Source organism: Epinephelus lanceolatus, chromosome 20 (genome assembly GCF_041903045.1).
Source record: "Epinephelus lanceolatus isolate andai-2023 chromosome 20, ASM4190304v1, whole genome shotgun sequence".
Taxonomy (NCBI): domain Eukaryota; kingdom Metazoa; phylum Chordata; class Actinopteri; order Perciformes; family Serranidae; genus Epinephelus; species Epinephelus lanceolatus.
In genome coordinates this window covers 8,612,890-8,640,076 of record NC_135753.1, presented here as the reverse complement: position 1 = coordinate 8,640,076, position 27,187 = coordinate 8,612,890, and the positions used below count along the sequence as shown (strand labels likewise).

Sequence of the window (27,187 nt, the reverse complement as noted above, 5' to 3'; positions counted from 1 at the left end):
ACCCCTGGTCACAGTTTCATTTACTGCAGATAGTTAAGTGAGAAGATGAACTGATCTCCAAAAGGAATGAAGTTAAAGATGAAACATGCTTTTCAACATCTTAAGCAAGATTAGAGTATTACTTTTGTTTTGTACAATTTTAGAGTGAAAAAAAATGAAAGGAGCACCAGGCAAAAGTTTGGGCACACCTAGACATTTGAGCTATAGACTCTTTTTTAAACTCTTCTTACAGGGTCTCAGATCATAATTAGCTTGTTAGGGCTCTGGCTTGCTTATAGTCACCATTAGGAAAGGCCAGGTGATGCTAATTTCAAAGATTCATTTGTAATGTCATTAAGAAATGGCCGTTAGCAGGAACTGTGGAGGTCAAGTTGAGGTCTGAAGACCAAGAAAAGTTTCTGAGAGAGCTGCTTGTAGGATTGTTAGGATTGTTAGAAAACCCCCGTTTTCCTGTGTCCTCACCACGAAATTCAGCGTCAGAAGTTTGCAAAGGAACATCTAAATAAGTCTGGTGCTTTTTGGAAACAAATCCTGTGGACTGATGAAGTTAAACCTTTTGGACTCAATGAGCAAAGGCATGTTTGGAGAAAAAAAGGTGCAGAGTTTCATAAAAAGGACACCTGTCCAACTGTTAAACACAGGAGTGGGGATTGATGATGCTTTGGGCTTGTGTTGCAGCCAGTGGCACAGGGAACATTTCACAGGTAGAGGGAAGAATGGATTCAGTTCAATTCCAGTAAATACTGGAAGCAAACATCACACCATCTGTAAAAAAGATGAAGATGAGGAGAGGGTGGCTTCTACAACAGGACAATAATCCTAAACACACCTCAAAATCCACAATGGACTGCCTCAAGAGGCACAAGCTGAAGGTTTTGCCATGGCCCTCACAATCCCCCGACCCAAACATCAATAAAAATCTGTGGACAGACCTCAAATAAGCAGTGCATGCAATACAGCCCAATAATCTCAGAAAACTAGGAGCCTTTTTAAGGACGGATGGGTGAAATCCTCCAACCAAGAAAAAAAGAAAGAACTGAAAGAGTCTTAGCTGGTTACAAAAAGCATCTGGAGCTGTGATACTTGCCAAAGGGGGCGCAGCTAAGTACTGACCATGCAGGGTGCCCAAACTTTTGCTTCAAGCCCCTTTTTGTTTTGTTATTTGAAACTGTAAAAGATTGAAATTAAAAAGTAATCTTGCTCAAAATACTGAAGAAATGTGTCATCTTAAACTTTTTGTCTTTTAATGATCAGTTCATCTTCTACTTACCTAACTACTCACAGTAAATGAAATCTCGACCAGGGGTGCCCAAAGTTTTGCATGCCACTGTAAGTGTCTAAAAATAATGAGAAGCTTTCTCAAAATAATGACTTAAAATGATAAGAAACTTTATTTTGTGATAAAATTCGGTCATTATTAAATTTAAGTTTGTCATTCTAATGACTTACAGGATCTTTTTTTTCATCACAGGCTAAGTTTTCATCTTATTTTTTTCTTTTACTGGCAGAAATGCATTTCCATACTTACATGTATTGCATTGTACAACATGCTGTAGCAATACTGTACCTACTTATGGTCAATGCAGAGAGAGATGTGGAGAGGCAGAGAGAACAAGGAGGACAAATGGAAAGAGATGGCTGAGAAATGGCATCTGAAAGACAGGAAAGGACAGACAAAGAGAAACGAATAAAGAGGCAGACAGACACAAAGAGAGCGAGGGAGAGGGGAGCGGGAGACAAAGTTTGGAAGGCGACTGAGGAGGGAGGGAGTCGACTTTGCGGGGGAGTTGGTCAGTTCTTGTCTTCGTATCCCTATCAAAACTTGGCCGCTGTTCAGAAATACACTCAGAGTGTGTGTCTCTAGCCTGCATTAATCACAATGTGGGGACTATAATCAGTTCACAATGTGGGACTTTAAGGCCATTTCTGGACAAAAAGCTTGTGCTCAGAAGGTAAAGATTTATTTAAGGGCTTGTTTTTCGGTTTAAGGTTCAGATAAGTCTCTCCAGCTTGTACCAAGGATGCTCTCATGGACGATGTTGACCTTCACATATTCTCTGTGCTCTTTATCACACACACACACACACACACACACACACACACACGGTTTACAGTCTGCGTTACCCCCAGCAGGCCCTTGCAGGCGTAGCAGAGTGAAACCTAAGCGCAGTGCATCTCCCTGGAGGGGACGGCGGGGCGTAGGAGCCAGATTGAGGCCAGATGTTGCAGATGCAGGAACGAGCCAACAGGACCAGGATCCATTTATAGGCTCAGCTTGCCTCACTGCACAAAATTGCATTGATAACGTGTCCAAAGCTGCTCATAGCACTGACCAATGCGCTTAACGTCAGGAGAAAAAGCCGTCACCGCTCACATTGTGTCACCCTGCTTGTACCAGTCTTGTTCTTTTTTATGTTGCACCATCCTCTGGCCTGAGATTTACTTTGTAAAATAGTTTGGATGTGCTCTAAAATGCTTGAGCGGTCAGTCTAAAAATAAGGCTACTTTTCCAAAGTTGACATTTTTTGAGACACAAGGGTTTTACGAGAAAGCAGCACCAAACTCACAGTGTGTTCAGAGGCAAAAGTGTGTCAATAATTAATATTTTGTGAGATAAAGGGATATGTAAGATGTTAATAACAAAATAAAAAAGAATGCAGAATTTATGGGGGGTGAAGAGTCAACATTTTAATAGTATTAATGAGGACGTAAAAAAAAGATTTACTTTTTCATTTTTCTTGAGGATATGGTGTCATTTTATTGTGTTATCTATTTACAGTACAAGACAAATTTAGAATAAAAATAGCAATTTAAAGGTGTCCAGAATTTCATATTTTCCATCACTTAGGCTACTGATACAACGCCACAGAGAGCAAACCTGCTGAATTTACTGCTCCAAACATTAAGTGTCAAAAAGTTTTTTTCTGGGAGAAACCCTCTGGCACAAAGGAAGGGACGTGTTTTAATTTTCAGTTTGTAATAAATACAAGAAGAAGAACAAGAAAATGAACTAGTTAGTATTAGTAATGGAAGCTACCATTGCTGAATTGGCAAAGAAAAAAAACACTTCTACCTACTGAAACTTCATCATCAACAACAACAACAACAACAACAACAAAAGAATCTAAAGCAGAAACAGAAAAACAGCTTATGCTTTGCTCAAAATAGTGTTGTTGGCTTCATCTGATAAAAAAAAATCACTTTAATAAAAGCAATGAAATTGTTCCTCTTTCTCTTCAACTGGCAAATTGTACAATATTATATGTATTATATGTATTAGCTGCCTCCCCCACTGATGCACTGCAGTGACTGTCTAACACAAAGAATGTAAGAATCTCCCAGATTAAAACGTTACTTTTGACTTCTGTATGTGGGCAGTTTCAATAAAATCTTCTATAATGATCAATCCAATGGCCAGAAAAATGTTGGCATTGTTCATTTCTGTAAACCACGGATGTGTTACATTTACAATATGTACGCTGGAACTCTTATGACAAAGTCAGTTCATATACAACATCACTTTAGAAATGTTGATGTGATACATATGAAATACATGTAACATATTGTAGTTTGCCGAAATATAGAATGCCAGCATTTTCTTTTGATGACTGGGCTGATCATATGTAATTCTATACCACTACACCAATATATATACAATATTATAATGTGGTAAACTTGCAGGAAAAATCAATTGAGAGACTATCAATGGATAAAATAACCTATTTTCAGTCAATCCAGCTGATTAAAATAACCAGCAAATTAAGGTGTTTCATCACATTAGATCACCACATGATTCCCGAGCGCGGCACCGCTGCTGCTCACCGCTCCCTCAGGGGATGGGTCAAATGCGGAGAACAAATTTCACACATTCAGGTGTGTGACAATCAGTGGAACTTTACCTTTACCTTTACCTTTACATTGATGCAAAGTTTATACAAAAATCCAATATTGGCATAATCAAGCTCCAACTTTGTGTCAACTTCAATATCATGATTTAATGAATCCACAGATGCAAAATCATGGGGAAAAAAATCATCTCACTATGACTTTTGGTATATTTCGTCATATCACCGAACCCTATCTTCAGCATATGACGTCATTTCTGATTGGTCCATCTGAATCTCCAGTCTTTTAAAGCATTTAAACCACGTGCCATTTATTCTGAATGATGTCAAAATGAAAGCCAGAAGATAAAGGTGAAGCAGAGGCTACAGGTCAACAAGTTAATTTACCAAGCTTGTTTTCTCACCACTGACTGACACAGGACTCAAGTTACCACCTTGTTTTGACGGTTACGGGGTCAACACTGTGAGTCAATGTGAAAAATTGTGTGACAAACGTTTTGTGTTTCATACTGACACCTCATCATCCATCCTCAAATTTCCTTCCAATGCACTTTATCCTTCAACAGGGTGGCAGGCAGCGATGTTGAGTAACATGTTTTTGTTATGCAGCTGGAGAAAAACTATAGAAGCTTCCTGCAATCTCCCATCATCAAAAGGCCCTTTAATTAGATATGTGTCCAAAAATATATCTCCAATGCCAGCTACTAGGACAGGGTTCACACATATGAGCACAGGCAAATAGTATCTGACCTATTTGTGTCCTTAAAAACCCCTTTTCTCACCTCACAATGACACATGATGGATGAACAGTGTAAGATAAGATAAATGTGGAGAGATGTGTAACTAAAACAGAAATGCCAGGAATTTGTTTATCTAGACAACTTGACATTTTGGATACATGTGATCTTAGTCAGCATACAGAAACAAATAAGCCAAAACCTTTGAAGAAAAGCCTGTGTTTTTCCCCAGAAAAGACCCCTTAGTAATGTAACCTAAACCAATGTTCAACTCTTCAGTGATGCAGAACATATATGATTTTATTGAGATAAGTGATTCAAACTTTAGTTTAAACTCTATAACATTGTAATAACAGTCATGTACGTGCCAAAATTCAGCTGCTGTGCCACTGTGTGCATGCATGACAACATTATCTGTGATCATGTTCTGATGTTAAATGTGTTTTTCTCTCAGTAAAGCTCGGCACACAGATCTACAGCGAAGATACGAGCGTTCACAATAAACTTGAAGGCTATCTGTGTTTTTCCAGCGCAGAAATGAAACAATAATCTCACCAGGAGAAATTCAAAGAGGGAAAATAGCTCTTGTTCTCCAGGCCGGCCCCGCCTCCTCCTCTACCTCCTCCTTCTGCATGCAGGGGACGGCGAGGGAGGGTAGAAGTTAAGGAGTCAGTCCTCTGCCATTGTTCTTGTTCTGTAAGTCTGAGAACGGGACGGGACGGCGCTGGTCGGGTACCGGACGGCGGTCTGTCGTTATGACGGGCTCCGGTCCGAAGCTCGGGGTGCTATTGCTGCTGGCGGTCCTGCTGCAGACTGTGGTCGTCACCATCACCGTACTGCACTTCACCACGGCTCTCAATTCGGTAAGGACAAAAGTGAAGGTTCGGGGTGAAAGAACCGGAGACGCACGGAGGCTTTTACGCATCGTCTTGAAGTGCGCACCGCGAGGTGGATGCAAAGTTTTTCAGCTTTTCAATGCAGCTTAAAAAAACTTTTTGTTGACCTTGAATGCTTAATTGTAACTTCTATAGACTTACGTGCGTGATATATTGCTGACAGTTTTGGGGGGGAATTGGTTTTTATGCGCTCTGGTTGTGTTGCTGCGCTCCAGAGCACAAACAGCCCAGAACACGTCTAATTTATTTTCCTGTTTTGTGCACAATGCAAGGCAGGCCACATTTACTGCTTTCACAATAAAATAGTTCAGTTTTGCACAATTCAGCTTCATGCAAGAACACACGCTTTGCTTTTCACTGCATTTGCAAAAGAAGGAGGACAAGGAAGTAAAACGCTTTGGCAGCTGCAGAGGTGGACTGTGCAGCTATTTTTATGATTAGCTGTGATTATCAGGAAGACTTGGTATGTGAAGACGTGTGTGTGTGTGTGTGTGTGTGTGTGTGTGTGTGTGTGTGTGTGTGTGTTGGACTCACTCTGCTTGTTTTGGTGAGGCTAGAGTCCTTTGGTTACCTGGATCCAGTCCAACTCAACCTCAGTCTGTGTTTACAGGAATTAATCATTAAACCAGATGAGATGCAGCAGAAATACATGAGGAAATGAAACCTAAACAAATGACAAGCAAAGAGGACAGACACATGCCAAGAAATTATGCTGACTCAGGGTTTCAAGCAAACTTTAACACAGTGGTTGTGAAGGTGTAAAAGAAAGTTTATGCCTTATTTTTCATCAAATTATGCTACAAATGTATGCCCTAAAGTTTACATCAGTGAAAATCAGTGTCTGCATCAAACAAAAGGAACTAAAAGGAATACCTACCTTGGGTGTGTTTGATGAGAAATTAAAATAGACGTCCTTTCTAATTGTTTGATGTCCTTCTTGACATTTGCACTCTGTTGCAGATGAAGGAGACGTTTGCCAGGAGCAGTGTTTCCTGTCTGACGGGCACTGACCTGCAGAGCATCACAGCTGTTCGGGGGGATCCGTGCTGGCAGGTCACTCAGCAGCTTCACCTGCTCATTGAGAAGGTACAGTGAAGTGACAATAACCCCAAACACTTCCAAACTCACAAGTGAAATCTCAAAACCTGATTTTGATTCTCACGTTAAGGCTGTATAAAGTATTACTTCACCGCCCTACAGCACAGAATGACCTTTGCGTATCAGTATTTGTTGATCAGTGATGATTATTTGGCCAGCTGCTGAGATTTCTGGCTTTCAAAGCTCCATTTTTTTTCTCAGCCTGCTGTGGATCAAAAACTCCCCACCCACTGGAGTTTGGAGACATTACTAATCCCCCCACACTTAAGCTGCATAGGCCAACAAAGAAAATAATAAATCAGCTTTAATGTTATCATTGTTATCACACAGTCTGTTTCTGATTGTACTTTTTACAGCTGGGAGTTTTACGCTGATGATTACATTTGAGTCGAGGTTTCCTCATTTCATATAAAGGGTAACTTCAGTATGTATTAACCCGGACCCTATCTTCCCATGTTTTTGTATCGGAGTGACTAATAGGAACAACTTTTGAAACTAATGCAGTATTGAGTGAGAGGGTTGCAGCTGGCAGCTGTTAAACCGACTGCAATGTAACCACCGAAAGCATATTTGCATCAATCTACGTCTACTAAAAGAGTTTGTTTTTGCTACTGACAGGCTCAGATTATTATTCTAAGTGTCTGACAACATTATGGAATGGATCCCTACAGAGACAGACCTTTTATAAAAAAGTAAGATCCTTTTTGTTTAACAGACTCAAAACCACCAACGCCAAACCCACCAGACTCCATTTAAATAAACATTATTTCTGTCATTGTAAAACACACTTCATTCAAAGTCAACAGAAGAAAAACAAAACTCACAGAAACCATCTCGGTTCATCTTTCCACTGTTCCAACAACCACCAATTCTGGTTTGCTAAAATAACCCCTCAATTCACTCAGTTAGATGTGAGAATATGCCGGCCCTATACACGCTAAAATTACTGTTTATTTAAATGGAGTCTGGTGGGTTTGGAAATGGCAATATTGGGGCTGTTTCTGGTTAAACAAAAAGGATCCTACTTTTTAACAAACAGGTCTATCTCTGTAGGGATCCTTTCCATAATGTTGTCAGATACTTTGAGTAACAATCTGAGCCTGTCAGTTGCAAAAACAAGCATCTGAAATGGACGTAAATTGACTATGTGAATATGCTCTAAGTGGTTAAATTGCAGCCTGTTTCACTGCTGCTGGCTGCAACGCTCTCTCTCCATACTGGACCAATTTGTGAAGGTGTCATTCCCGTCAGTCACTCAGAAACAAAACAATGGGAGAAAAGGGTCCATGTTGAAAAATACTGTGGAAGAGTGAGCATGGATCTGACTCACAAGCCACTTATATAATGCCTGTTCAAGGTGGGAATGTCACGCTGTTATTCTGCCCTGCTGTTCTGTATAAAAGGTATGATCACAGAATGGGGACACACAGTTGTCTTGGCTTTAAGCTGGCAGTGGAGGTAGTTACAACACCAAATTGATGCCTGTGTAAAAGGGGGCAGCTGGCAGGACGGGACCATGGGCAGGACGGATGGGACATTTCCACGATGTATTATGTGTGTGACCCATCAGTGGGATATTTAATACACAGCTAGCAGCAGTCACAGCTAACTAAAAGATCACAAGCAGCAATCGTAAATGTCCACAAATTGGGAAAACAATGAGGTCCAGGAGCTCCTGACCCTCCAAGCAGAGGACGAGATCAGCTGCTGTATGACAGGGATAGTAAATAATTGTTATTGCCGTATTATACTGTTATTGTTTAGAAAGCACTGTCAACGCGTATGTGATATGACACTAGAGGCCAACACTGTTGTCTAACATTTCATGCCCCTTTTGTGTTAGGAATGCCAGCATGCTGTCTAAAATCATACACTAGGGTGACGTTATGCCGGTGAGCTTTGGTTCTGTATAAGAAAGCAAACCTGGTGTAATGAAGCTCATTGTTGCTGTCCTATCACGGGACCTCTTCAGGCTGTGGTGGCGCCTCACAGACAGACTGTCAGTCAAAGCGGCCACGCTTTTAATTATGCAAAACTTTAAGCTGTAATAATGTTGAAACAAGTGAGTTACATAAAAAGGGTCAGTCCCAGAGGTTGCTACTTGAGTTTTACCAAAATATTCACCTGAGCATTAAATGCGGATTAATCCGCCGCTAAAAATAGTCCCCAACAGATGCGCTACTTCATCCTGTTTGTTTAATAAAAAGCTCCAGTGACCAGCTGTTTTAGGAGACTTTCTGAAAAATGAAAGTATAAATTAGTTTGGTGATTTTATAGATTAACGTCTTCAGTAGGAATCAGTAAGCGTGGGGTGTAACAGACAGGCTGTAACACATAGCTGGATATCACAAAGTCTGCCACGATATGATTTCGATTCGATTCACCTCAGAGGCCTGCGATCGATGAGACCATGTCTGTAAATATTCTGATTGTAATTTGGCTGCTTCCTGATGTCTGTCTGGCGCTACTAGCACTGTTTGAATGTTTAGGGAGGAGGTGTGTTGGGCAAAAATGGTGACAAAGAAGTGCCATAGGAAAATCAAATTAAAGGCATATCTTAAAGATAACGATATAATCAATGTTTTTACTTTGCATCAGTCATATTGTGGATCATTGACCACTGAGTGGATATATCTATCCAGATCGGTGTATTTTCACAACCCCAGTCTTTTCCTGGGATTTTTTCGACAAAATGGAGCAACAAAATGACTTGTTAGGACTTAAGATCCTTGTAAGTACATTAGTGAAGAAATCACAAAGTAATTATTATTATTATTATTATAATTATTATTATTATCATAATTATGAGGGGCTTCCTGTGCTGCTGATCTCTGCACATTGGTAGGAGAAGAAAAATGCTGAAATGATCCAAATCACTGTCTGCAGATACACAATGAGCTCCTTCATAGCTGGAGATGTGATGTGATCCTGTGTGGTTTAATCAGCACAGGAATGTGTTCACCTGCCCTGCTCTCTCTCTCTCTCTCTCTCTCTCTCTCTCTCTCTCTCTCTCACACACACACACACACACACACACACACACATATATGCATGCACACATACTGAACGTATTCTTTTTCCTTTACTTGCTATTTGTGCATATTGTTTGTTTTTGTTCCCCTCTCCTCTGACTGACTTTGCTGCTCTCTTGAATAACACACAGCGGGTATTTTCTGACTCAGTTGCTTGATTAAATTTAGTTCAGAATATAAACATAATGCTGGGACAGTCTTAGCCAGAACATCAGGTTTCTGCTTTTAACGCAGAATGCAGAGTGAAAGCACATTTAAGGCTCCTGCAAAGTCAAAAAAGACGTTTTGTTATCCTGTGCAGTGCTATTTTTTGTTATCTGTAAAAATACATTTTCCACATGTTTTCCATCAAACGTATTTTATTGAGCTGCTTTATTGCTAAACCAAGGGGGCATACATCGTAGCATATGTGAAAAAAACATGATTTAAAGTTGCTTCTGAAGACTGGTGTCTGCCAGAAATGGGAGAAACATTCAGATGGATTTTGAATTGAATTAAAAAGCATCAAACATGAGCTTGTGCATGTTGAAGCCCTTCCTTATATGTCATGGGCATCTTGCATTTGGGGGCAGATAAATCAACCCCACAGACAGTTCCCTCAGATAAAACCTGCAGGTCTTCCTTTGAATTTCATCCCCTCAAAATGAAGTCGTAATAACTTAAAGAGAAAATAAGTGTTATACAGACATGGTTTACCCATAAATTCTGGCTCCTGCTGACAGACTGCAGGTAAACTCAGCTCATAAATGAGTTGTTTTCTTTCACCTCCCTCTCAGTTATTGCTGAAGCTGTAAAAATATTTTTAAAGGGGAAACCATTAACCTTTGCAACCTCTACTGGCAACCAACAGGATCCGCAACAACACTAGTGAAACTTTTCTCCTTCTTTACAAATGCTATTAATTACAATTAAAATGTAACATTATGAGTAAACATCTAATTAAAATGTTGTATCTCTGTTCTCTAATGCGTTCAGAATGGCTTTCTTTTCATCAAGTTTTTTTCTTTTAAGTTTTTGGAAACATACTGACATAAACACATGCAGAATCCACTACAGCTTAGAAAATCGTTTTCATCAGTTTGGCAGACAGTGCATCTTTTTTCAAGCCAGTTGGTCGGGTGAAGGAACGTAAAACACGAGGAACTGGGAGAGGGGTCGATTACTAGGGGAGGCTCTGTTACAGACCTGAACATGAAGACTCCATTTTATTCCTGATCCTGATCAGCAGAAGTTCAGGGTTAAAGCCAAACAAAGGGCTGCTTGGCACAGGGTTCCTACGTTGTATGGAAATAGACTTTAGTAAATTCCAGGTGTGTAGAAATATGGAAAAAACAAAAGAGATTATGGAAAAATGTTTGTGTTTCCAGACTATTGCCTGTATTCTCTTTTCTGAAATACAAAATTCAGAATTCCTAAAAATAAGTCAATCATACAACGCAGCCAAATTGTTTACCACTGTGTGGGGAGTGCTGTTCAGAGCAAACTGAATTTCCTCAAAAGCAAGGCGAGAAGTATGGCATGCGATTGAAGCACACAGCTGCCTCTGCGCATACAGTATGTCACAGAAAGAAAATGCAGCAAAATCTTTCAATTGCATCAAAAACATTAAGCTTGTCTGAACATTTATGCAGTGTTATCAGTTATAAAGAGTAAACAGACTTTCTTTTCTGAGTAAGGAGACATTATGGCTGCTTTAATCGTCGTTTCCATGGACGGTGAATAAACAAGGCTGCAGATACGCCGTAAAAATTAAATTATTTAACTTTTTTCATTTTCGGTTCCTATTTATTAAAGAGATAGAATTATGGGGGAACTAATAGAAAATTATGTATTCAATATGTTAAAGGTCCAGTGTGTAAGATTTAGGGAGATTTAGTGGCACCTAGTGGTGAGGATTGCAGATTGCAACCAAATGAAACTTCTTCCGGTTAGAATTCCTTCAGTGTTCATTGTTTGGGAGTTTTTTTTCCCAGGAGCCTAATTATCCGCAGAGGTCTCTTCCTCTTTAAAACAAACTGAACAGGTGATTTAAACTGGTAAAAATTGTTTCACGTTACAAATCAGTGTTTCTTATATGCTGTTCAGCACGTCGCAGGTGGGCTGCTAGTCTAGCACCTGCTAATCTGTGCTCACCTTATTTCTCCTATAACTTAAGATCCAGACATTCAGGAGGTTTTTATCGTGAGCCGAATTATCCGCAGAGGTCTCTTCCTCTCTAAAACAAACTGAACAGGTGATTTAAACTGGTAAAAATTGTTTCACGTTACAAATCAGTGTTTCTTATATGCTGTTCAGCACGTCGCAGGTGGGCTGCTAGTCTAGCACCTGCTAATCTGTGCTCACCTTATTTCTCCTATAACTTAAGATCCAGACATTCAGGAGGTTTTTATCGTGAGCCGAATTATCCGCAGAGGTCTCTTCTTCTCCAAAACAAATGAAAATGGTGATTTAAACTGGTAAAAACACTGAATAAAACAGTTTCGCGATAAAAATCTGTGTTTTTCCAATGCTGTTTGGCACGTCCTTGTAAAAACCTCCTTAACAATAGATGAACAAGGAATTCTGACAGGGAGAAGTTTCAGCTGGTGGTAATGTGCAATCCTCACCACTGGACGCCACTAAATCACCCTAAATCTTACACACTAGACCTTTAGGTTTATTTTAACTTAGGTTTATTCCCACACATAAAATTCACCTCTGCAATGCCTTTTGATTATTTTATCAAGACATTTGTCATGGAACACTTCTACATAAACACATATATATAGTATAGTACAGTATGGCAATAGAGACAGAGCATATATAAGTCCCGCCCCCCACCGGAAGAAAAAACAACTCATTGCTCTTCATTGACTTTGTATTGAGTGAAGGTGTCTCTTTGTCTTTTTGCTAATTTGACAGAAAGACGGTATTGGTTGAAGCTAACTAAACTTTGCAAGGCCTGGTTTTGATCTTTGTTAGCTTAAATGATTACCTGGTGATTTGATCAAATAGCTGTAAATATCAAAGTATGTCATTACTGGCCATTTAGTGGGATCCTTTTTCCAAGATGAGTAATGTAACGAGAGAGGACACTGAGATAGACGGACAATATAGAGTTTGTCAGTGTAACTTTTCCTCTCTAGTAGACACAAGGTGCTAAATAATCCTTTGATATGCTCATATCTAAGATGTTTTAAGGTTTTTAGGGCCCTGCAGCCATCATGTTAGCTTGTTAGCCCTTGGTTGCATAATAGATTTAGATACACTCTGGTCTTGGTCATAACTTGGTTTCTGTTTAGCTGGTCTTGACTACAACACTGGGGAAAATAATGCAAGCAAAGGTAGCACTTGTTGGTTTACTTCCTCTTTGGGCAGAGATTCATTTATCTGGGTTTAGTATAAATTGATTTGTATGAGCTACAGTACTGAGCTACAGTCTTCTCACAGTTATTTGGCAACATAATGGAAAACATACATGTTAACAGCTGGATGTTAAAACATCTTTTTTACATAATAAACATCAAGCTTTTTATACTCATATGTCAAATATGGTCTCAAAAATCTACAGAGAAGTCTGGAAACATATGTCGTTTTGACATGTAAAATATCCACTCATAAATTTAGTTTTGGGTTGTTTGTTTTAAGGCTTTAATAAATGTTTTCTGCTGTTCACCCTGCAGTCTCTGTCTCAGCGTTACCAGAAGCAGATTTCGTCGGCAGTCAGAGGTGAGAGAACTGAACCGTATGTTGAAAATACTTTTTTTTTTTTTGACAATCTGGTTCTGTTTAGGAGTCTAAAGCAGTTGCAGCATCTCACTGTTCCTTTCAAATCAATTTCCTTCAAAAACTTGAGCTTGGTGGTTTGTTAACACACGTTATTTGTTCATGGGCACATTGTCATACTGTTTCTTTCCTTTTTTCCCATGTTAGATGAAGTATCTCGGGTGCTGCCCTCGCTCGTGATGGTGGACAGAGCTTCACCTCGCCCTAAAGTTGCAGCCCATGTCACGGGCAGCTTTGTGCCCAAACTGGAGCAAGAGGGAGGAGGTGAGTCCTGCAGAAATTAACTGTGTCTGAATTTAACAAACACCTTAAGCTGTGGTTTGATTTCACATTACCTCATGATCCATTGATGATCAGGAGAAACTGAAAACCTGCAAACTTTGATTTACTTATTGTGGTCTGGAAGGAATAAATAGGTTTGCTTTGGTTTATAGTGCCATCCACAGGCACAGGCCAATATTTCTTTGCACCGAAGTACATTGTAAATTCATCTATTTTAATGAATTCAGTCTTTCTCTTAACTAATGAAAACCTGCAGACTGAAACATTGCACCTTAATAAAATTGACTGAAACTGTGTAGTTTTGCAATAAAAGATAATCGTACCAAAGATGTTTTTTGCAAGAAAAAGTACATTTTCTTCAATGTTTTACTAAAGATCTAAAGGATGAAAAGTTAGGAATTATAAAAAATGTAAACACTACCAAGGCAAAATAATGAGATACCGTATCATGTTATTTAACTGTCCTCTCTGTCATAATATTAGTGACTTACAGAATCAGAATTCATGCACAGAAAATCTCATAATTTCTGCTCACAAGGAGTATTTTTGTTTTATTAACTCAAACTTTTTATTTCTTTGAACCCAGCAGTTTTTACTATCACATAATTTTAACCTAAAATGCCAAAAAATTTGACTTAGCAAAGTAAAGTTTTGCTCAAAATCTCATAATTTTGGCTCATGAGGAGTATTTTTATTGTTATCAACCCTATCTTTCATTACTTCTCATCCATTTAAAGGGATACTTTGCTGATTTTTAACCAGCTTTGTATTAAAACAATGTGGGTAGTATGTGTAAATGAACTGGTAAACTTCCCTCTATTTAACAAGTGCCTAAATATCCCTCCTTGCCCCCGGTGAAACTCCACTCTCCAAATCCTCATCTTTTAGTTGGTGATTTTATTCTGAATGTGTGTGTTCTCCACAGCTCCGGTCTCCACTGGGCGTCGAGTTCAGGGCCAGAAGATCTCATGGTGGGAGGGGCAGAAGGGGCTGGCCTTCCTCCAAGACGTCCAGCTGGTGGACGGGGAGCTGGTGGTGCCGCAGCCCGGCCTCTACTACGTCTACGCCCAGACGTACTTCAGACACACCCACTCCCTGGAGGAGGAGGGCGAGGATGGCGAGGAGGCGGAAGACAGAGGGAGACCCCTGCTGCAGTACGTCTATAAAAAGGTAATGATGATTTCAACTGAATCTCTGCTGGCACTGTGTTGAGTGATTTTGCTGCTTCAGCCTGTTCTGTTGCTGCTCCTTCCTTGACTCATCAGCTGCCATTTAATGCTGGATTCTGACTCACCTCTTTTGTCGAATGTCACTTTAATAAAAGTTTAAAATGCACTTTGCCTCATGGACAAGTGTTCAACTAAACTTTATTTATTTATTTATTTAGTTATTTATTAAGCCTCTGACATGCAGCCTTTCAAGACTAAAAATGACAATAATAAAATAATAAAATGTAAATAGAACAAAATGGAACATACACCAAAAATAATATGAAATCCAGTGATTAAAACTTGAAAACTATGGCTATAACATTACTCCAAATTAAGTCAGATCAAAACCATAGGTCCTTTAATCAAATGTCCTCTGATTATCTGTCTAATCTTCATTGATTTTACCTCTTCAGTTAACTATTTTAAAAATAGATCGCATAAATTTTGGTCAACAAAAGATATTTTGTGTAATTTTAAAGCTGATATGTGATTGTAGGTGCAATTACTGTGATTGTAAACATGTACACTGTGGTATTGTTTTGTTGTATGACTAGTTTGTTGTAGTTCGAGGGTCTAGTGTGGAGAGATTATATCCTGTACCAGCTCAATAAAATTCTGCAGAAGTCAGTCTCCACACTTGTATCTTCAGATTTATTTATTTTTGCATCTGCACCGGCGATAGCTGTATGCATTATGTTTTGAGTTGTCCGTCCATCCCATTCTGGTGAACGTGATATCTCAAGAATGCCTTGAGGGATTTTTACAAAATTTGGCTCAAACGTCCCCTTGGACTCAACAATGTACTGATTAGATTTTGGTGGTCATGAGTCAAAGGTCAAGGTCACTGTGACTTTGTCTGTCTCATTCTCATGAACGTGATATCTCAAGATCATCGTGAGGGAATTTCTTCAAATTTGGCACAAATGTCCACTTGGACTGAAGACTAAACTGATTAGAATTTGTGGTCAAAATTCAAAGGTCAAGGTCAGTGTGACCTCACAAAACATGTTTTTGGCCATAGCTCAAGAATTCTTGCAGTAATTATGACAAAACTTCACACAAATGTCTAATAGGATAACATGATGAAGTTATGACATTTTATATCCAAAAGGTCAAAGGTCAACTTCACCTTGACATTATAATATTCTGGATAAAACCTCTTTCTGGCCATTATTCAACATCATATCTCAGGAACAGAATGGGGGCACTTAGTCAGATACTGAATTGGTGACACTAATCTTGGGTGTCCACCTTGAAACTGTGCTGAATGTATAGATCGTCTGTGCTGTCATATTTTGACAGACATGGATGTAAACTGTAGAGAAACATGACTGGTGCACAGAGGCATATAACCGTTGGGCTGTAATTCTAGCTTGCATTTTTTATTTGACACTAGACAGTAGACTGACAGACAGGAAATGTGTGGAAACAGTGAGGGAACTTTCATGCAACAAAGGTCTCCAGCCAGAATTAAACGGAGGACATTGTGTTTCCACGATGTGCAACCCGATTGTCTGCAAATTATATTTTAATCTCTTAGTTTTTGTTGCACTGAACAGAGCAGACTGATGATTCACAGCAGAGGAGTAACTCAGGATGAGGGTCTGACTAATCAAATCATGTGACTCATGTGAATCCAGACAGTGAGTACGTGTTGCATCACAGCGTGGGAAAAATCCAGGAACAATCGCTATCTGCTTTGTCAGATAAAACTAATGAACTAACTGCTGTTACTGTAAATTAAATAGCTAAACTAAGCATGATAAACCGTTCATGCAAAGTTTTTTAATGTAAAAAATCCTGACTCAGCAAAACAACATGTTGTTGTTATGTTGAGTTACATCAGACAAACTTTAAAAAGTTAAAATAGTTCATTATAGAAATGAATACTGAAGGAGTTTAATGATTTAAAGATATTTTACCACAGCAACTGAGGAATATGATTTGCAGTGTTTTCTGTTAGGTTTGTGTATTAATGGCAAACAAATTGGAAGTCATATCAACATGCTTTGAATTTCCTTTACATTTGGATCACAGATGTGTGACTTCAAGGAATTTAAACACAAACCAAATGTGATGTTTTCATATAGCAAACTGCAGGGTTTCTAAAATTGTCCAAATCCTCCAGATTCTGACCAAAGCTGCTGCCCATTTGAGTCTGAGGTCTCAGGTTTCCTCAGATCCGTCATTTCACCTGTGTAATAAATAGTCAAACAGTGTTCAGTTATGTCCTTGTTCTTGTCGGTTGCATCATTAGAAAGTTGTGCTGTATGAGAAAAGTGATTATTACGGACAGATAAAATCTAGCAAAAGTTTCTAGGGCTGGACCCGAACATTTGACTATTTGGGTATTTGTACGTTGGGTAGGTAGTCTGTTTTCAGTTTTGGGATATGTTTTTGCTTCTGATATCGTTTTATAATTATATCGTCATTTTTTTTCTGACCTTAGTTTGCCGTCATTTTTTGGCGTCTGTTGTTATGTTGCTGCTGGGGTTTCTTGCCTCTGCTTTGCTGTGTTTGTCAAAGCACTTTGCAAACTCTGTTTTTTAAGGTGCCACATAAATGAAATTATTTTTATTATTAGAATTAAATATAGTGTTCCCCATACACTGATTTATATCAATGTCAATGTTTATCACCACATATTGATTTTCTGTGGGGATTTTTCTTTTTAAATTGAGTGAAATCTTATTTCATTGTGGAGTTGTGCACTGCCTCTCCGTGCTCCTTTCATCATAAGAGCTCCACCTGCACACATACAGTGACAGGGCTAACAGTTAGGATCATACAGCTAATGTTACCTTCAGCTGGGCATACACTATACCATTGGAGCCAGTTTTAGAAATGTTGTTGAATACTAGCTCCCACTGTACGAAATAATAACAATCCAACATCAGTCAACGACCTGCGTGTTCACACTGTACACATAAAATAGAAAATAAAACTGCTCATCTGCCCCTGCTGACTGTTCTGGCTCTTGACTATTGTCAATAAAGATTCGTCTGAAAGCTCCAGGGCTGCAGGCAGGGGCGCCGCCAGGAATTTTGGGCCCAATGAAAAAAAAATCACACTGGGCCCCCCCTGCACAGCTGTTGTCACCACATCTCCTGGACCTAACTGACCCATTAAAAGCTTTACATAACTCTTAACTTTGAAGGCTTGCAACTGCCTTGCTTCTTGTAGCTCAATACTGCCAGTACAATATTTACTGCTAGTGAGTTGTACATGCAACAGTCTGCATACAGTATGCAATTCACTATTTGATGCGAGATTAAAAGCCACCATAAAAAAATGCGCTAAAGGCCATCTTTTACAGTCTAAATGTAATTTTTATTGTAAAATCCCAAAATGGAAAATTCTCTGAACATTAATGAAAGACTTAAAAAAATAACTTAAATATACATTAATTTTTCAATCAAAATAAATTAAGATCATCATCTCAAAATAATGAAAACAGCAGATTTTTGATGCCAATAAATGAACGCCACTGAATCACCACCACTAGATTGCATACATTAGATACATGCTTTTGTTGTGTGTGTGTGTGTGTGTGTGCAAGCTGCTCAAATAAATTGCCCTTCATGGGAATAATAGTCTGTATCTATAGATGCCATTTAATGGCCATAATTCAGTGTAAATGAAAGCATCTAACTGGATTATTTTAACATTAATACAGGCTGAGTTAGGCTACTTAATGTTTCCAACTGTCCAGCATCCAGTACAGACAGTTGTAGGCTGTTTTTGTTTCATAATAATCATTATGTGGAAAAATAATTTGTTTGAATTTCTGTCATTAAAAAGTATTTCATTTTCTTTTTTGTAATAGTAAAAAAGAGCAAGAGAGAGAGAGAAATTCCCACAGACTCCCTGCAATGATGCTAACTGCCATGTGTTGCTCACCGTCTTCATTGGGACGGGGAGGGATAAAGTTATGGGCAGACAGGGCTGCTGCTTCTGACTCATCTGTTGTTGAGTCTGGTAAAAGGGGCAGGGACAACTGGTTTAATATGAATATCTTGCTAAACATTTACCTGCACTGATTAAATGTAGGTTAAAAAGGAGTGAAATGTAGGCTAACGCTAGCCTGTAGCTAGCTTATTTCACTATGGACATTAAGCTAACAGCTTCATTTCTACCACTCAGAGTGTAGGCTACCCACCTTTCTTGGAGAAAAACTGGCTCACATATTGACACTGTATCTTTTGCCTCTTCTCTCTCTCCTTTCTCTCTTTCCTTTAGTGAAAACAGGATTTTCTTTTAGTGCTAGGTAGCATGATGATGACTGTAATATTCTAGCGCAACTGCTGACTGCTACTAGGCACCGTCAACGCCAGTGCGCTAAGGCAGGACCAAACCATTTCATGCAGATACAGGGGGGTGGTCAGTCAATATGGATGGTTACTTTTTGGTCAATGGGGATATTTAACTTTTACTGACAAAAACAAGTAAAAACAAAGAGATCATTCATTTTATTACTATATTTGAAAAAAATATAAGTTTAATAATTTTATTTTATTTTTTTTTACCTATTTTTGGGGCCCCTGTCAGTCAGGGGCCCTTGGAATTGTCCTAACTTTTGGCGCCACTGGTTGCAGGCAGGTGGAAGTGTGTTTGCTAGTGGAGGCACGGTTCACAATAATGTAGAGTCAGACGTCCCAAAAAGAACTTAAAAGTCAGTTTCTGCAAAGACTGGTCAGTCCAGTCAGCAGAACCAACAAACTAGCTAGGTATACACTGTACAAGTGAGAAAAAAGGCACTGATCTTGGGTAATCAACTCGTGGTTCTGCTTCAACTGTGCAAGAGCCTGAAGATGGCCTACCAGAATTTCCAACATGTCAGAAATTCATCTGAACATCTTACGGCTGGTCAGGATCAGCTGATCGGGCTGTGATTGATCCTCACTCCACCATGTACACTTCACAGCAAAGGACGAAGCTGAAATTCAAACACTTGAATGAGTTGTAGTGCTCAGGAATCGGGTCAGAAACAGGCTCAAATCTTACAGTGTATACCCAGCTTAATGGTTATTCACTGGTTTAATAACAGAGTCGAGCAATTTTGGTGTGAGTTTGCTTTGAAGCTTTTGATTACTACCAAAGCTCCAGAGTCCAAAAAAAAAAGGTATATCCCTGAGAGTTTCCACTCTCATTTTTTCAGATCACAAACTATAAGCATGTGGACTACTGCTTATTCTGTGTCTTTTTTTTTCTTTCTTAAAAACAGTGGTCATTATTAAAAAGGATAGAGGAAGGCATCTTTCATTGTGCTGCAAGAGGGGAATCTTTGACCACTGAAAGATTGAAGAAAGCAAAAGCATTTGTCAAGAACGTGTGTATTATTCAAAAACAATGACGATTAGATCTTGTCTTAGTTTCAACAAATGATGCCAACTAAAAATCCAGGAAAGTTATTAATAAATCAGCTGTTTTACAGACTGATTCTGTGGTTCATAAACAGTCGTCTTTATGACCAGGGGTCCGTTTCACAAAGCAGGTTCAACAAACTCTGAGTCTAATCCTGAACTCTGAGTTGATCTACTCTGAGATAGGAAACTCTGAGTTTCCGGTTCCAGAACAGCTGATTTGAATCAGTTTAATCAACTCGGAGTAGTTTCACCTGGAGTTAAGCACGTGCACCACAACTATAAAAAGCCAGCATCAATGGAGCCCCGATTCGACGAGTCACCATGGCAACGGGGATGGGGAGGGCTGCGTTTTTCACCCCACTAGAATAAGAAATCTTAATGCACTCATACTGCGAGTTTGAACACGTTTTCAAAAAGAAGTGCAACACCGCTACAGCTGCAAAAGAGAGGGCGACGGCATGGGAGAATGCATAAGTTTAAATGTAGTCCTTTGCAATCACAATAATATTACGGGGGAAAACTGCTTGAATGGTAGCCTATTCGTTTATTTCATTTAGGTGCAATCCCGCGGGGGAGAAGCGCACTTGGCAGCAGTTTAGGATGAAATATAAAAACATTGTTCAAACAGGTAAGACCTCGGCATAATCTCATGGGGGTACCTCATTTTGATCATGTTTTACATTGTAAAGTAAATATTAAGTGGCTGTTTGACTGTGCAGTTGTTTTATCCTAACATAATGCTGTTTTCATACACATAAATGTCTTCTCATCTATATCATGTTCTGTTAAATAATTAAGCCTATTTAAACTAACACAGACTTCTACTCAGCCAACAGAAAGAAGGCAGATGCCTGTAAAACGAGCACACTTTTCTGACCGCCCTGCATACAGTTGCCTTACTCAAGTGCTCAGCGTCTCATTCAGTCATTGTATAAAAAACTTCCATTTGCAAAGAAACGCAGCGCAGCACACAATATCTGCTGGGATGTGAGAGCATGACTATGATTGGTAATCTTGCAAATGTAAGGACGGATTAGGTTGTGTATGTAGATGATGGACTGTGACGTGAAACGGTACAGCTCAAAAAGATAATTGTGTGGAAATGCTAAAACATCTATGCACGGTCTGATAACCATCTCCCGACGAATATTTAATTCTCTGCGCAGTAATGCTGCACCTTCATCCACTGATCGTTATCAAAAAGACATGCCATGTTAGTGAAAAAAGTCGCCACCTACTGTGCCTAATGGACTTCTAATATATTGACTCTGATTTTTTTTTAATGACAGACGGCAGAACTAGGCTACGCCAAAACTCGCCTGCTGACTGAATGAATGAGGAAATCAAATGGAATGTGTGGCTCTGAAAGAGGGCGGAGACAGAGAGAAACTCGAGGTTCATTGAGAAAAACCTGGTCCCGACCAGGTTAGGTTCATAGAGTCTGTTACTATGGTAACTGACCGAGAGCTTAAGTTACCTCTCTCTCTGAAACAGGCTAGAGTTACCCCTCTTTCTCTGGTTTGAGTTACCTCCCTTTTTGAAACAGAAAACTCAGAGTTTCCCTCATTTCAGGGTTAACAGACTCTGAGTTTTCACTAAACCTGCTTTGAGAAACGGACCCCTGATAGCTGCGATTCATCCAACCTGCACACTCAGCATGTATGCCTCCACACATATCAGACCTTCATGACCGCTCACTCACCTCTCCTTCTCCCTCCAGGTGAGCTCCTACCCAGTTCCCATCCTGCTAATGAAGACGAGCCGAACCTCCTGCTGGTCCCGGGGCTCCCAGTTTTCTCTGCACTCCGCTCACCAAGGGGGGCTGTTCCCGCTCAGCACTGGCGACCGCCTGTTCGTCACAGTGACCAACGCCTCCGCTGTGGACATGGACGAAAAGAGCAGTTTCTTTGGGGCGTTTCTCATCAGCTAGACAATCAGATGAGGGATCGACTGTCATGTTTTTAATGTTGGTGATGGATGAATCTGCAGCCTCTTGACTTCTACTATTAATGAACCCAGAAAAACTGCAACAGAGAGTCGATTTGGAGGTTTGTCTTACTTTTTTTGTTTCAGGATCACAAGCCAAAAGAAAATTAACAACACTGGTTTCATGGGTAGAGAAGAGACTGGTATGGATTTGGGGCTGTGTGTATGAGTGAGAGCTAAGACTATTAAAGTTAGTATGGCTTTGACTCGACAGAGATTAGTTTCTGTTGTACAAACATTTCTTTAAGGCAGAAGTTCCCTAAATTTTTACAGGTAAATTTAAGTGCAGAGCAGCAGATTTTCTGCATTAACTTTCCTAACTGGTCTTTAACAGCTAAGAGGAAATTTTCGACTACATGATGGTTTGGTCGTGGTTAGTTAACCTACACTGTTCTGAGCTGATATTCTGTACACAAAGGTTTAATTCAGATGTGATTTGCCTCGGTATCTTCATGCCATTTTACTCTGACGCCTGATTTATTAGTGGTTTTGTCCTGTCACTTGGGTTTTTTGGCTTTTTCCTCAGTAAATCCTTGAAGCAGTTATGCACAAATAGCACACAATGACAGGCATTGGTTGGTGTTATAACCTCAAGCGCTGGCCCCATATATCAAAATTTGTTTAAGTCAGTGGTTTTCCAGACATGTTTAAGGGTTCAAGCCTGAAGGGCTGTTTTTTGTTTTTGTGCAGGTTTATTATTTTTCTTCAGAAATGTTTTTGCAAATCCCCATGAGATGGTACATGGCAGACACGTGAAATTTTCACCAATGTAGGGTGTTTTGAACAAATGCTGCTCAACAAAATTGACCCTGATTAGCCTGACTGGGATGCTGTAAAGAAAGGTCAACTTTGAAAAGTCACAACTCATTCAGTGTAAGCTTTACACAGAACTTGCTACAAAAACCACTAAAGTCCACGTCTGGATTTTCTACCATTTGTTTGAAAATCACATTTTTGACATCTACTCCTGAACCGTAGGTCTGACTTTTACAAAATTTTCTGTGAATCATTATTCGACGAAGTTTATCAAAGTGTTTGAAAAGCTTGTTGGTATCTTACAGTGTTTTGAATATATTGACCAATAGAGGTGTAGCTTAGTACATAAATAGACCTAACTCCGTAACAGTTGGGCCAATCATCATAGAACTTACAGGATATGTCCAGTAAGTCAGTTATGTCATTCACACAAATAAAATATTTGGGTCCAAACAATATACAAAAAAAAAACCCTCCTATGTAAGATGAACACGTTAGTAAAAGCACTAAAAGGTAACTGATAACACAGAGTCCCATTATTCAGTCACGGCCTACATAAGTATCTTAAACATACCCTTAAAGTTTAATTCAAATTGACCAAAAGGGGGCGCTAGGGATGCAAAAAAAAAAAAGGGCGTGGAATAACACACATCAGACTAAGAATCAGAAATTATTTGTTCAATATTATGAAACTCGCAAGATATGTTTCATAATAGTGTTGAACAACTTTTGTACGATAATTCAAAATTGCTCAGAAGGGGGCGTCACCAGTTCCAGACAGGGCAGTTGGCCTGGGGCAAAATTTGGCCATAAATCAATGACAAAGCATCACCAAACTTGGTAGATATTTTTAATTAAAGTCGTTGAAACATGTCCCCGAAATGTTTTTTAAAATTGACCAACAGGGGGCAACAACACTGCTGAAGAACAGCGTGGCCTGGCACAGGTTTGGTTATAATAGAATGAGCATCTGTCTGATGTCATAAAATCTGTTAATTATCTTTCATGAAGGTGTTGGAAACTGTCAAAGGTCTCGATCCTTTGCAGTTTTCAGATTTTAACAGTCCGTGTTGGCTTGAACCCCAGAAATGCCACAGGGGCTACATTACTTTTTTTGGATTGTCAGGTGTCCCTTCAGCGTGTCTGTAATATCTAATGATAATCTTCCATAGCTAGACTGTCTTTTCAAATTTTAAATGTTGTTTTAGACGCAAAGCACTTTGTGAAATTGGCTTGTAACTCAACTCACAAAGTCACAAACTCACCCATAACAGCTCACAGATTCTGCACATGCTGACCTGCGCCACCAATAGGAAAGGACAGTTGTAGCAGTTTAGACTTTTGGGTACTTTGCATACATTACACTCAATCCCATCTTACTAATTTTGTAGCAAATGCTGCAAAATTGGGGTCTGCCCTAAAGAATTGTTTGTATAAAACTCTTACCAGCTGAACATTTGTGATTATCTGTGTCCCTGGATGTGTGTTTGTGTAAAGATGTAAATATTGTGCTATGTTTTGTATTTTTGTTTTTCCATTAAGCTTGCAAATTCTGGGTCTGGGGCTCTCCATGAACTCTCTTCTTCTTAAGTTTCCCTCAGTGAGATGTTGAACATGAGGATGGAAGCATTACTGTCTGAGACTGTTTACTGGTTTGTGGGCCTGTGCTACCATTACAGGCTTTTCAGACAATTAGTTGACGGCCATGTTGAAAGATTAAAGGTGTAAAATCACCACCTTTTCCTTCAGGAGGATTACAGTACCAATTTTAAAGCACCCCCCCTTACATATCCAGCTTTGTGTTGTGTTTCTGTTGGCTGCTGGGCCACAGTCTCTCCCTCTGCTGCTGGCTCGTCCATTGTAACCGTTCTCCAAATGGTGCATTAAACTTTCCCGAAACGGTTGGTATTCTCGGGCATTCATGTCATGCTGGATTAGCTGCAGATGTGACCTGCAGACTTGGAAAACAATCATGCACATCAGCATACAAACAGTAGAAATGTGGGATTTTGTTTTTGTCTATAGCTCCTGTTTTCCATGTGATGTATCGAACTGTTTGTAATGAACACTGCAGTAAATCCTCTGAAGCTCAAGGACATATAAACCAAAATGATCAGTTATGTTTGACTTAAAGGGAGCTGGATGTATCAGTGGATATAACCGGGGTCATTCCTGATTTAGGAAATATTCATTCTTAACTTAAACTCTACTTACTGGATTTCTCCTTGGACTCAAAGCTGTATCTTGTGACCTTCATCAACAATTTACATGTACCACTGCCTGTCATTAGTGACCAGTTTCATACTTAGGTCAGGTGAACAACCTCCATGACAACTTGGACAAATTCATCAAGAACAAGTTGTTTTCCGGGGCATCAGTGGCTTAGTGGTAGAGCAGGCGCCCCATGTACAAGGCTGTTGCTGCAGCAGCCTGGGTTTGACTCCAGCCTGTGGCCCTTTGCTGCATGTCACTCCCCCTCTTTCTCCCCCCTTCACACTTGTCTGTCCTATCAAATAAATGCCCCCAAAAAATATTAAAAAAAAGAACAAGTTGTTTTCCTCACACGAATAGAAAGAAGAATCCAAAAAACAGGGAAAATCTTCATGAATTGACGTCATAGGGGTCTGCGTTTAACAACAGCAAGCTGTGTGATGCTAACAGTTAACCCTGTCACTGTGTGTGTGTGACTGTACCAGTCAAAGAAGTTCAGTCCTGTAGAGAGGGGGGCTGAGTGAATGAATACACTGCACACAGCTCTACAATGAAATGATTTCAGTAGTCATAATTTGCAGTAAAGTTGCAGTGATTGATCAAAAAAACAAAGTCACAGAATGCACAGAATCGGCTTAATTTGGGTTAATGGTGATCACAACGTTGCAAAATCCTGGAGGGACTAGGTTTCAGCAAAGCCGCTGGATAAATGAGACTTGGATTATTGTGAGTTATGTGAGAGTTTGCAAAAAGATGTCTTGATATAGTTTTGCTGTTGTTAAATGCAGACCCCCTTTACTTTAATTCTTAAGGAATATGGTCCATTTTTGGATTCGCCATTCATGGCGGAGGCGTGCGAGAAAAGTAACATTTCTAGGAGGAGGGAGTTTTCCTCTGATTCATTTAAGTCATAAAGATTTTTACCATAATGATTTTCAATCAAGTTTTAAGTTCTCATTTTTCCTATATGAATGCAGCGTTTACTGATACACTTATGTAAATATCACAACACAAGGTCTTTTTAATTTCTTGTTTTTGCAACAAATGTATAGACTTTCTTTAATTGTTTTTTTTTATGTTGGTATGATTGCAGAGGGGAATTTATACTCTAAACATGATGAAAAATCATGGTTTAAAGTTGATATGAGTTGATAAGTATAGTTTGTACAGACATAAATCTGCAGTTTTGAGTCAACTAATTGTGAGGTGGATGTTTACAGAGCTGTCTACGTTTTATCTTTTACATCTGATGAGTGAAACAATAACCTGAGACACTGATGTAAATGCAGCCAGTGCCCTTCAGTACGTTCAACCTCCATATGGAATAACTTAAAAGATCCACCTGCAATCAGTCCTCTTTGTCAGCTGGACCTCGAACACCTAAAAAAGACACAGCTGCACACAGATGAGAATGTGGACAAATAAACAGAATTTGAATTGTTTGCCGGATAGACCAAAACTAAATGTGAATGTAAATAACCTGGTGGTTTTGTCTGTAAATATGTGAAATAAAGACACTATAAGAGGAACTTACAAATCCTTTGATACTTTCTCACACAGCACTTTACTCACAAAACATCTTGCGCTCATCTGGATATCTGAGGTTGTTCCCAGTTTTCATATTTATAGTCAGTTGATCAGTCATGCCAGGGTGTCACCCTCAATCAAGCCGAAGTAAAACAGAAGAGGTGCTTAAAATTAAGTTTAAACATCTACAGTCCCATCACTAAAACTGAGCACACTGCATGCTTTGATGAGGACGGCCTAAAGCTCCAGAACAAGTGAGTCAGCAGACCTTTAGTTGAGATAATTTTGTTGAGAGTCATGCCACGTATGGCCAACAATGAAACCAAGACATACAAATAGACTATGTTTTCAGGCAGTTTTCACAAAAGTATTACTCCTACTGGATACTTGGTTAGTGTTTGTTGTATTTAAAACATGATCATTTATATTTCTTTTGCACATTTCTGCATCCACTAGGAGTAAAAAACAATTTTAA

General features: G+C 39.3%; 1 protein-coding gene and 1 long non-coding RNA gene across 2 annotated transcripts in view; one reads left to right on the top strand and one right to left on the bottom strand.

The window, feature by feature from the left end:
* The window catches only part of LOC144458988 (uncharacterized), a 29,716-nt gene extending 23,604 nt beyond the window's left edge, over positions 1-6,112 (bottom strand). Inside the window, exon 1 of the long non-coding RNA XR_013488305.1 lies at positions 6,013-6,112. This is a non-coding gene — a long non-coding RNA (uncharacterized LOC144458988). The remainder of the gene's footprint in view (positions 1-6,012) is intronic.
* On the top strand, positions 5,221-26,714 carry tnfsf10 (TNF superfamily member 10). The gene is made up of 6 exons (XM_033639097.2): positions 5,221-5,445; positions 6,439-6,564; positions 13,271-13,316; positions 13,521-13,637; positions 14,581-14,825; positions 21,953-26,714. Exons 1-6 carry the CDS (start codon positions 5,338-5,340, stop codon positions 22,160-22,162), a joined length of 852 nt encoding a protein of 283 aa, XP_033494988.1. The 5' UTR covers positions 5,221-5,337; the 3' UTR covers positions 22,163-26,714.
* The last annotated feature ends 473 nt before the right edge of the window (positions 26,715-27,187 follow it).

Excerpts from the sequence above, each read along its gene's own strand:
- tnfsf10 (XM_033639097.2), top strand. The coding sequence starts at position 5,338 with ATGACGGGCTCCGGTCCGAAGCTCGGGGTGCTATTGCTGCTGGCGGTC. Across the intron at positions 5,446-6,438 it reads TCACCACGGCTCTCAATTCG|ATGAAGGAGACGTTTGCCAG; the intron begins GTAAGGACAAAA and ends ACTCTGTTGCAG. Across the intron at positions 6,565-13,270 it reads TTCACCTGCTCATTGAGAAG|TCTCTGTCTCAGCGTTACCA; the intron begins GTACAGTGAAGT and ends TTCACCCTGCAG.